Source organism: Rhincodon typus, chromosome 13, assembly GCF_021869965.1.
Source record: "Rhincodon typus isolate 14 chromosome 13, sRhiTyp1.1, whole genome shotgun sequence".
NCBI classification, from domain to species: Eukaryota; Metazoa; Chordata; class Chondrichthyes; order Orectolobiformes; family Rhincodontidae; genus Rhincodon; species Rhincodon typus.
The window spans coordinates 62,783,003-62,794,893 of record NC_063344.1 but is presented as its reverse complement, the minus strand read 5'-3'; the positions used below and the strand labels follow the sequence as shown (position 1 = coordinate 62,794,893).

The following is an 11,891-nucleotide window of genomic DNA, read 5'->3' as shown; positions in this document are numbered from 1 at the left end:
AGGTTGGTGGGGTGGTACGTGAGGACGAGGGGGATTCTTTTTTGGTTCTTATTGCGTGGACGGAGTGTGAGGGATGAGTTGCGGGAGATGTGGGAGACACGGTTGAGGGCGTTCTCGACCACTGAGGGGGGGAAGTTACGGTTTACTTGGTCATTATTGCATTCCTGTTCATGGCAGATTTTTGTATGCAAACTGGCATCTGCATTTTCTGTACTTTAAGACGCCCTGAGGTCATTAAAAAAAGCTACAGAAATGCAAGTTCTTTAAGAGAGAAGGAAAATTAGGAAGCAATTAAATGGAAATAAGCAGAACTCATATAACCAGCGGATAGAACATTGGAAGCTAGGCTTTATTTACTTGCAAATTTTAACTTGTAGACACATCTTCATATCATGCGGTTGCAACCAACAGCTCCTGCATCATGCTGCTACAGATATAATATGCACACAGACCCATTGCGTGTATACATAAAAGCACAGGTACGTTCCCAATTAGCGCCCACTACTTGACACCCAATGAAGTGTACAATGAATATTTTGGCCTTTCCAACTTCTAAACTGCAATCATAATCACTGTTCCCTTTTATACTGTACACAATCTTGTTGTTACACTGTATGGTCCCTTTAAGAGTGACGCACACCCATATGCATGAGTTCTCAGTGGAAACACGCCTGAAGCACATCCTGGTTTGTTCTCTACACAGCAAATTCCTGATTACCAGAAATCCACAAATCTATATGGCCTAAACAGAATGACTTACATTTAAATAGCACCTTTGCAATCATTTTTTTCTCAAAGATCTTTACAGACAACAAAAAACTTCTGAACTATAATCATTGATGTAGAGTGGGAATTGTAGATCTATTATTTAAGCATGATTGTAAATCTTTTCTAAACCCTTTCAAGTTTCACAACATCCTTCCAAACAGGTCATGATAATGATGGGATAATCTATTTTTGGAATGTTGAATAAGGAATAAATATTGGCCAATGTGCCAGAGATAACTTGACTACTTCTATTTGAGATAATAGTATTTTTTTAAGTTCACTTGAGAAGGCCCCCTGTTTAATGTCTTCAAAAAGTGCAGAACTCCCTAAGTACTGGACTGGAACGTGAACCTTATTTTTGTGATCAAGCCGTGACGTGGGACTTGAGCCCACAACATTGACTCAGAGGTGAGAACATGAGCAACTGAGTTACAGCTATCACACAATGAGGGAATGCTGCACATAAACCGGGGCGTGAGTGAAAGTGTTAAAGAAAATGAGCATGAGCAATGAACACTGAAACACTGAATATTTGCATCCTTGGTGCACATTGTTGTTTCAGGTTAGCAGGACTTGATAGTATGTGCATATTTGGCGTGAGAAGGGGTGGTTGTATCTTTGGATCAACCACCTTCTAAGAAAAATGTGATTGGTAATTGATATTTTGCTTGTTTATCTTTCAAAATTGGAGTTTTTGTTTTGTTTATTTATGCGATATGGGTGTCACCGGCTGGGCTTGCATTTATCTCCCATCCCTTGTTGCTCCTTGAGAAGGTGGTGGTGAGATGCCTTCTTGATTCACTATAGTTCATTCAGTGTAGGCAAACCACAATGACAATAGTGAGACTGTCCCTGGATTTTGACCCAAAGATAGTGAACCAAGTTTATGGATACTATAAATCTCTGAGATACAAAGGAATCTGGGTGTCCTGGTACATGAATTACAAAAATTAAGCCTGCATATGGAGGAAGTGATTACACAGTCAAATTCAATGTTGTTTATTGCAAGTTGCATAGAGTGTGGTGAGACCACATCTAGTATGTTGTATACAGTTTTGGTCTCCCTCTAGAAGAGCAAACATGACTGCATTAGAAGTAGTTCAGAGAAGATTCACTTAGAGTCATAGAGTTGTGCAGACCCAAACTCATCCATACCGACCTGAATTAATCCAGTCCCATTTGTCAGCATTTGACCCATATCCCTCTGAACCCTTCCTATTCATGAACCCATCCAGATCCCTTTTAAATCCCTGGTAATTGTACCAGCCACCACCACTTCCTGTGGCAGCTCATTCCATACATGCACCACTCTCTGTGCGAAAAAGTTGACCTTAGATCACTTGTCTAATTCCTGGTATGAGGGGGCTTTTTTAAGAAGAAAGGTTGCACAATTTAGTTCTGTAGACATTGGAGTTTAGAAAAAAAGAGGAGAATTTCTTTTCTCTCCGAGGTTGAGAGTCTGTGGAACTCTTTCTCACAAAGAGCAGTGGAGACAGGGTTATTGAATATTTTTAAGGCAGAGGTAGACAGATCTTTGATAAACAAAGGAGTCAAATCATACAGGGGATAAGTAGCAAAGTGGATTTGAGTACATAAACAGATCAACCATGATCCCATAAAATTGCAGAGCAGACTCAAGGTGCTGAAAGGCCTGTTTATCCTGAATTCTTATGCCATTTCTAAAGCTAATTATAGGCAGATTTCACTGCAAACCATTTCTTGAAAACTGCCAGATAAGTTCAGATGCAACAACACTTTTGACCCAGTGTTTTAAAATGTTTATCTTCTGAGCATCTTCTATCAATTTGGAGAAAATTCCACAAGTGCCAACTTCCTTACTTATAACTTGCAGACACATAACCTCAATTCCTCACCCACACACAACACTGACAATGACCTTAACAGAGTCCAAGAAGTTCCTGTAGATATAACTGCCTCTGTATAATTAAAAACTGAATATCTCCACTCAAGTTATGTCACAAGAGTCACACGTGAAAATCTGGTATCTGAGGTGACACACACAAAGCACCTCACATCCGAGAGCGAAACAGAATGGTGACTGGCTGAAAGATGGGGATAGCAAGAACTGGAGATACTGGAGTCAGAGACAACATAGTGTGGAGCTGGAGGAACACAGCAGGCCAGGCAGTATCAGAGGAGCAGGAAAGCTGACATTTCCTCAAAGAAGGAAAGAAGTCTGAAGAAGGATCCCGAACCGAAACGTCGACTTTCCTGCTCCTTTGATGCTGCCTGGCCTGCTATGTTCCTCCAGCTCCACACAGTGACTGGCTGAAATTGGCACTCATCTATTCATCTGTTATTCAAAGAACCTTTTCAGCACATGTGAATGAGTCAGTTTAATTCCATCAATAATTACCAATCAGGAATAGGTTAAATGTAGAACAATGAGCAATCAGATGTCTCTGATTGTTGTTTTCATTGCAACATGCTAAAGATGTGATTGTTGTTTTTACTGCAAAGTGCTGCTGAAGAGAATAATCTTCTGCCTCCTGCACTAACACCATTCCTCCACTCCCTCCCCACCCCAAACACAAACACACTCACACACCTTGCTCTCTCTGTCCTCCATCCTCTCCCTCTCTGGCAGTATCAGGTGGCGCTTGCAGATGAAAACCAAGGGGAAATGCAGAAGTGGGAATGGGGTGTTCATTAGATAGCAACTTGTTTGGTTCATTTCCGTCCCACCCCCACCGCCCCCTTCAAAGATCTTGATTATGGGTACTGAAGGACAATGAATGTCCCAGTTAAGGACCAAGAGAATGTTTCAGCAGCGATGGCACGGCCTGGGACACCAGAATAAACCACATGCACACAGCAGAACAGGCTAAAAAACAGGCAACAAAAACAAAGTTGCTGGAAAAGCTCAGCAGGTCTGGCAGCATCTGTGAAGGAAAAAACAGAGTTAATGTTTCGGGTCCGGTGACCCTTCCTTAGAACTGATAGTGGCTGGGAAAACGTCAGTTTATATGCAGTTTATATAAAGAATAGGCAAGCTGTCTATCTTTTTCAGATTTTCAGTGCATTCAACAATGTATGCACCAAAGTGTATGGTTCTGGACTAAAGAAAGAAATAGTGCCACTGCAAAGCGGAGTATATTTACTTGGGCAGAGGGAGGGAGATCAAAGGATCACAATTTGTGGCAAATGCTCCTGAGAACTTCAGTCACTGAAAGTGATTTAACTTGCTCTGGTTAATGAATAAAGGAACAAATGAACCACCTGAAAGAATGCAAGAGAGTTTTAAAATATTGTTCCCACCAACATCACAGCAGCAGGATCATTTGAGATGACAGGAGTGGTTCCCCTGTCAGTTTGTGAGTCAGTCCATGTTCAAGATTACAGATCATGGGCCAATGATGGAACCAGCTAATTTTCAGTGGTGTTAGCATAATAATTAGAGCTTTAAGGGATGTTTTGAAAGAGTTCTTATGTTGCCATTAAGCACAGATGAAGACAACAACAGAAAGCCATCTTGTACTCTGGAGGTAGCTATTACGAGGTGGCATAGTCTTAAAGTGAGTGGAGGTAGATATAGGGGAGACTTCAGAGGTAGGTTCTTTACTCAGAGAGTGGCAGGGGCGTGGAATGCATTGCCGGAGAGGATAGTGGAGTGGGCCTCATTAGGGGCATTTAAGCGGCTATTAGATAGGTGTATGGATGATAGTGTAAGGTAAGGGTGGAGGTTAGATAGACCTTAGGTTTAGGGTAAAAGTTCAGCACAACATCATGGGCTGAAGGGCTTGTACTGTGGTGTACTATTCTATGTTCTATGTTCTTTACTCTAGTCACATTATTTATTGCACTTGAAAATGGAAGGCTCTTATGAGCAACTGAAGAAGAAAATACAGAGCTGCAAGGCATGCTGAAATGAGGAGAGGATCTGCTACACCCAATAACCAAAATGTAAATAACATTTCATGGAGTTCAAAGCTGTTCCTAAGGACCAATCTTCAGACACATGAAACAATTTTGGCATATTTGAAGCAATTTTTTAATAAGTAGCAGACTTGATATATAAGGGGTCTCTGAGAGAATTTGTCAAAATAGATCTTCAGAAGGTGCTTGACAAGGTGGCTCGCATGGTCACCATGGGACATAGTTGTGGCAAATAGCTTCATTTCTTTCAAAGGGTAACTGGACAAGTGCATGGGAGAAACATGAATACAAAAATAGCCTAGAAGGCTGAGATGAGGGAGATCTGTAAGCAGTATAAACGCTACCTAAGAATAACGAGCTAAATGGCCAGCTTTTGTCCTGGATTTTCTGTCTAAACTAAGGTGGTGTAAAGAAGTTTAGTTTCCAGTTATTTGGACGAATAAAAACTAGAAATCTCTCTCTTCCAGAGTTTAGGCCAATCACCTGTACTGTGTAAACAAAATCTGCCACATACTCCATCAACAAGTATTGTTTTCTTCCACATAGTAATTGCTGTGAATTATAGAAGTAAGCAGGTTGATTAACATTTTAATAAGGAACTAGGAGGTAGTACATTTTTAGTGAAAGAAATAAGAAAGCCACATACTCTTTGGAAAATGTTTGTAAATGGAATTGAGAAGCAGTTGGGAACAAATCATTAAAAAGTAACAATTCAGCTTTAAAAACCATAAAAAGAATGAAAAGAAAGCACTCTAGAATCATTTTTAGAGGTCAAAAAGTGAAAAAGCAATAAAATCATTTGAAAATTGTTTTGAGCTATGATTAGATCATTTGGAATACTGTGAGCATTTGGATTCCATACTATACAAAAGATATTAAAAAAAAGTTTCCAAAAACATTCTAGAACTATACCAGAACAGAGAGGCTGTACCTATTATGTTATTGTAAACAAGTTATTGCTCTTTACACAAGAAAAACTCAGGGGTGTCTGGGGTTTTATAGGCTATACATTAAAATGATGTTTCCATTTAAAGTAAGAGACATAGATACTGCAGAGTTACTAATGAATCAAATTAAAATTCAGGATAAAAGTCTTCACCAAAACAGTAAAAGTTAAGAATGTGAATCCTGCAACTACATGGAATGGATGAGGTGAATAACACAGATACACATAAAGCAAAGCTGGATAAATACATGAGGAATGAAATAAATAGAAGCTGATGTTTATGGGGTAAGGTGAAATTAGATGGACCTGATAAGTCTGTTGAAGCGTAATGTATATTTGCTAATACTAAAAGGTAAAGTGCCAGTAGTCCTACCAGACCATAGGTCTGCTCTCATTACAGGGAGATGACAGGTGGTGGTTTAACCTGAGGGTCTATGGAGAGTCTTCCATGGTAACTTCAGCCAGTGTGGGAACTGAACCCACTACGTTGGTGTCACTTTGCAAACCAGCCATCCAACCAACTGAGCTGAAATGGGCATCTCTTTACCTCAACATTGCGCCCTCTCATCCTGGGCTCTCCACAAGGGGAGACAACCAATCCACTGTTACAATAAGATTGCCTCTCATTCTTCTAAACTCCAATGAGTACAGATTCAACCTACTCAACCTCTCCACGTAAGACAATCCCTCCATAAGGGATCAACATAGTGAATCTTCTCTGGATCAAATACCAAGCTTTCTTCCTTAGATAAGGTGAGCAAAACTATTCACAGTATTCCCTGTGTCATCTGACAAGTACATTGGATAGTTTTAGCAAAACTTCCCTACTTGTATGAAACAAAGAACTGTGGATGCTAGCAAACTGAAACAAAAACAGAAATTGCTGGAGAAACTCAGCAGGTCTGGCAGCATCTGTGGAGAGAAAACAAAAGAGTCATTGGACTCAAAGCGTTCACTCTGTTCTCTCTCCACAGATGCTGCCAGACCTGCTGAGTTTCTCCCACAATTTCTGTTTTTGTTCCCTATTTTTGTACTCCAGTCCCTTTGAAATGAAGTCAAACATTCATCTGCCTCCCTATTACCTGGTGAACTTGGATGCTAGCTTTTTTTGTAATTCATGGATAAGGATTAAATAATATTCACCTCCTCTATTCTTCCTGTCCAAGTGAATTACCTCACATTTTCCCACATTATACCAAGATTTTGCCCACTCACTTAACCTGTCTATACCCCTCTGCAGGCTCTTTGTGTCATCCTTACCTTTCCACCTATTTCTGTATCGTTCGCAATCTTGCTGTTAATACATTCACTTTCCTCGAAGCCATTAATGTATATTTCTGGCCTGTTTCTGTAAATTTACCCTAGCAACAATTCCTGTGGCCACTCCATTCGTTACAGGTTGCCATCCTGAAAATACCCCTCCCCACTTAAAACCCAGGCAACTATTGGCCAGTTAGCTCACATCTGTAATGGAAAATGTTTGAGTCTATCATAAATGTTATAAGAGCACAACATTTCAAAATATACATACTCAAAGTCAGCATGGTTTCATGAAGGGGAAATCATGCCTGACAAATTTATTAGAATTCTTTGAGAAGATAACAAGCAGAATAAATAAAGAGGAAGCAGTGAATCTAATACATTTGGATTTCCAGAAGGCATATGATAAGGCACTACATATTAGTTGCCTTAATAACATAATAGCCCATGGTGCTGGAGGTAGTATATTCGTATGGATTGAGGATTGGCTAACTGAAACTTGCACCGAAGTGTAAGCACAAAACAGCAAATTATGAGAATTATGAGAATTTCTTTTCTGAGGTAATAAAACGGACAGTGCTTTCATTTCCTCACCTGAATGTTCAACTGCTTTGTGGCGCTTTTCCTGACGACAGACTGAGATATCCTCATAGTCTGGGTCCTTATCCTCGACTTTTCTTTTCACGCCCGACATTTTCTCAATGAGCCGACAATACCTTTGTCGATAATGAAAGATTAAGTCTTTTAGGTCATATACTTAAGATACATCATTGAACATACATGGGCTGCAAACAAACAGATGGGAGGGCCAAAGAAATGACACATCCCCTAAATTAGAGGCAGCTTGATATCTAGCAGGTCCCTCGGTCACAAAGAGGGTCTGAGCATAATTCCATATAGCACTGAGTAAGACTCATCAGTAGATTTAGATTTATTTATTTGTCACATACTAAGTACAGGAATACATGAGTACAGCAAAACGTGCACAAAATCGCCATTCACTGGTGCCCAGTTGGTTACAAAAACCAGAATTAAAGATTTTAACAGAGCCAAAAGGTAAGCAAGAAAAAAAAAGTCCAGATCTCAGAGTCCTCATGTAATAGCAGGCTCCTCGTCTTAACTAGACAATTAATGCATAAAGAATTTGCTCTAATATAATACCTTTTGAGATTTCAGGATACCCCAGAGCACTTTACCACCAGCAAAGTTAATTAGTATTTTTTTAACCATAGTTGCTGTTGCAATAGGAAATGTGGCAGCCGATTTGTACACAAAGGGCTACAAAAAGCAATGTGGCTATTAATCTGAGATAGTAGGAACTGCAGATGCTGGAGAATCCGAGACAACAAGGTGCAGAACACCTACGCTCGATTCGCAATAAACAACTGCACCTCCCAGTCGCGAACCATTTCAACTCCCCCTCCCATTCCTCAGATGACATGTCCATCCTGGGCCTCCTGCAGTGCCACAACGATGCCACCCGAAGGTTGCAGGAACAGCAACTCATATTCCGCTTGGGAACCCTGCAGCCCAATGGTATCAATGTGGATTTCACAAGTTTCAAAATCTCCCCTCCCCCCACCGCATCCCAAAACCAGTCCAGCTCGTCCCTGCTGTTCTTCCTCCCACCTCAAGCCGCACCCCCATCTCCTACCTACTAACCTCATCCCACCCCCTTGACCTGTCCGTCCTCCCTGGACTGACCTATCCCCTCCCTAACTCCCCACCTACAACTCACCTTTACTGGCTCCATCCCCGCCTCTTCAACCTGTCTGTTTCCTCTCCACCTATCTTCTCCTCTATCCATCTTCTATCCGCCTCCCCCTCTCTCCCTATTTATTTCAGAACCCCCTACCCCTCCCCCATTTCTGATGAAGGGTCTACACCCGAAACGTCAGCCTTTTTGCTCCTATGATGCTGCTTGGCCTGCTGTATTCATCCAGCTCTGCACCTTGTTGTCTTGGCTATATAATCTGTTTAGAGTGGTAAAAACTGAAAGAACTGCGGACGGTGTAAATCAGAAACCAGTTCTGAAGAAGGGTCACTCGAACCGAAACATTAACTCTGATTTTCTCTCCACAGATGCTGCCAGACCCGCTGAGCTTTTCCAGCAATTTCTGCTTTTGTTTATTGTGATATTGGTTGAAGGATAACTGCTACCTGGACGACCAAGGAGAACTGCCCCGTTCTTCTTCAAATATTGTGAAGATAAACATCACCAACTGAACAGATGGGACATTAGTTTAATAGTTCATTTGAAAGACAACAATATCTTTGACAGTGCAGTATGGTGCTGCCTCAATCCTGTACTGGATTGTCATCCTAGTGTTCTTCCTCCCACAAAAGGAAACAAACCTGGTGACAGCAGAACCAGTCATTTATCCATAAACCAGCAATGATTAATTGCCTGGGACTGTCTGGACTGTTCAGCTCAAGTTACATGTTTGAGGCTACAGTCCATTCAACAGTCTGATAATGGCCAGAAAGAAGCTGTTCCTGAACCTGCTTGTGTGTGTGTTCAGGCTTCTGTATCTTCTGCCTGACGGACGGGGTTGTAGGAGATCATTACCGGGGTGCGATGGGTCTTTGATGATGTTGGCAGCCTTTCCGTGGCAGTGGGCCGTGTAAACAGAGTCCATGGATGGAAGGTTGGCTTCCGTGGTGGTCTGGGCTGTGCACCTTCTGTAGTTTCTTACAATCCTGGGCAGAGCAGTTGCCATGCCAGGCTGTTAGCACCCGGACAGTATGCTTTCAGTGGTGCATCTGTAGAAGTTGTTGAGGGACCTTATGGACATGCCAAATTTCCTGAGTTGCCTGAGGAAGAGGAGGCGTTGTTGTACCTTCTTGACTGTCGCATTTACGCAGGAAGTCCGGACAGGTCGTCAGTTATCGTCACTCTGAGGAACTTGATGCTCTTCACTCTCTCAACCTCAATTCTGTTCATGTAGATGGGGGTGCGTTATCCACCTTTCTTTCTCAAGCCGATGCTGAGTTCTTTAGTTTTGCCGAAGTTGAGAGAAATCGTTTTCATTGCACCAAGTCACCAAGCCCTCTATCTCCCTTCTGTATTTTGGTTCATTGTTGTTAGATATCCATCCCACTACGGTGGTGTCGTCAGCGAACTTGTAGATGGCGTTCGTTCGGAAATTTGGCAACAGTCATAGGTGTACAGCGAGTACAGTAGGGGGCTGGGGACGCATCTGGGTGGGTGGGTGGGCTTCCCGTGTTGAGTATTATTGTGGACGAGATGCAATTACCTATCCTGACCGATTGCGGCCCGTGGGTCAGAAAGCTGAGGATCCAGTAGCAGAGGATGGAGCCGGGATCAAGGCCTCGGAGTTTTGAGATCAGTCTGTAGGGTATAATGGTATTAAAGGCAGAGCTGTAGTCAATGAGCAGGAGTCTGACTAGGTGTCTTTGTTATCCAGATGTTCCAGAGATGAGTGCAGGGCTAGGGATATGGCATCCTCTGTGACCCTGTTATGTCGGTAGGCAAACTGTAGGGGGTTGAGGCAAGTTGGGAGACTGGATTTGATGTGGGCTATGACCAGCTTCTCAAAGCACTTCACGATTATTAAAGTCAGAGCTATTGGTCAGCAGTCATTAAAGAACACTGCACGTGTTTTCTTGGGTACGGGGTGATGGTGGTCTTCTTGAAGCAGGTGGGGTCTTCGGCTTGTAGCAGGGAGAGGTTGAAGATGTCAGTGAATACTTCTGTCAGTTGGTCCACACAGGATCTGAGCGCTCAGCCTGCGACACCGTCCGGGCCCATCACTTTCCTCGGGTTGACTCCAAGGAAGACTGATCTGGCTTCTGAAGCGTTGCCACGCCAGTGGTATTCTGCTCAAAACGAGCATGGAAAGCATTGAGCACGTCAAGAAGGGATGTGTCACTGTCTGCTATCTTATACTGTTTCATTTTGTATCCCGTAATCTTGTTTAGGACTTGCCATAGACAGCGAGAGTCCATTTGGTAGGTTTGGGCCTCTAACATGGCATCCCTGATGGCTTTGCGGAGGTCATATCTGGATTTTCTGTACTGGTCTGGGTCCCCTGACTTGAATGCTGCACGTCTGGTCTTCATTAGGGAACAGATTTCCTGGTTCATCCAATGTACATTGGTGAGACTTTGGGTACAAAATGTTTGCCAGTTCTTACCTCGTAATTGTAATTGTGCTTCTGTTACAATTAATTATGAAGCGCATGGTATTAGAAAGAGCCATAGGTGTACTAAATAACTACGGAAATGCACATTTTTCACCTTCTACCCACATTCAGTATAAATAAAATATTTACTGGATGGTTATACTCAAAGTATTAGGTCGAACACACAAGTCAAGTATAACAAGGCCAGAACACACATAACAGGATCATTTCCTGATGTGTGAAGTATACCTCACCTGGCCACTCACTGTCTCCCTCCACCCACCAGTAACAGTTTCCTCTCACTTCCTTCTTTCCACACCTTCATCACCATCTCTCCCCCTTTCTCACTCTCCAATTACCAACCCATGTTCACCCCCAATAATTCCCTCACCCAGTTACTAAATCAGGCACCTCTCAACACAAACCCCCACCAATCATCTAACATATCCCCCACTGCTTCCTCACCCTCCTCCCTCTCACTCCTTCCTTACCCCGACTCCACCCTCCTGCGCTCCTCCCCTTTTTTCCTACTGTCCCAAACCCCCTTCTTACACTCATCCCTGCCCTCTCTTTTCCCTTCTCCCCTTAACCCTAAATCCCTTAACCCCTCCTCTTCTCCACCCACTTCCACCAGCTCCCTTCCTCCTGTACCCCACTTTTCTACCTTCTTGCCCGCAGCCTCCTCTTCCTCTTCACCCCCTTTCCCCACCAACTCTCTTTCCTTCCAATCCTCTCTCCCCCAAGTGTTTCCGCACACCTTTTCCCTCACATCCCCACTCCTCTCCGCATCCATCTTCCCCCACTCACTCCTTCTCTCTCCCCCACCAACCCCCTTCTCTCTCCCCCGACACCCTCTTCCCCTTCTCTCTCCTCCC

General features: G+C 42.8%; 1 protein-coding gene across 4 annotated transcripts in view; it reads right to left on the bottom strand.

Moving 5' to 3' along the window:
• The window catches only part of LOC109923890 (YEATS domain-containing protein 2), a 34,100-nt gene that overhangs the window by 21,952 nt on the left and 257 nt on the right, over positions 1 to 11,891 (bottom strand). For all 4 annotated transcript variants that reach the window (XM_048604759.1, XM_048604758.1, XM_048604760.1 and 1 more), the window contains exon 2: positions 7,466 to 7,587. In XM_048604759.1, the coding sequence (XP_048460716.1) occupies positions 7,466 to 7,522 (57 nt within the window). In that variant the 5' untranslated portion in view covers positions 7,523 to 7,587. The remainder of the gene's footprint in view (positions 1 to 7,465; positions 7,588 to 11,891) is intronic.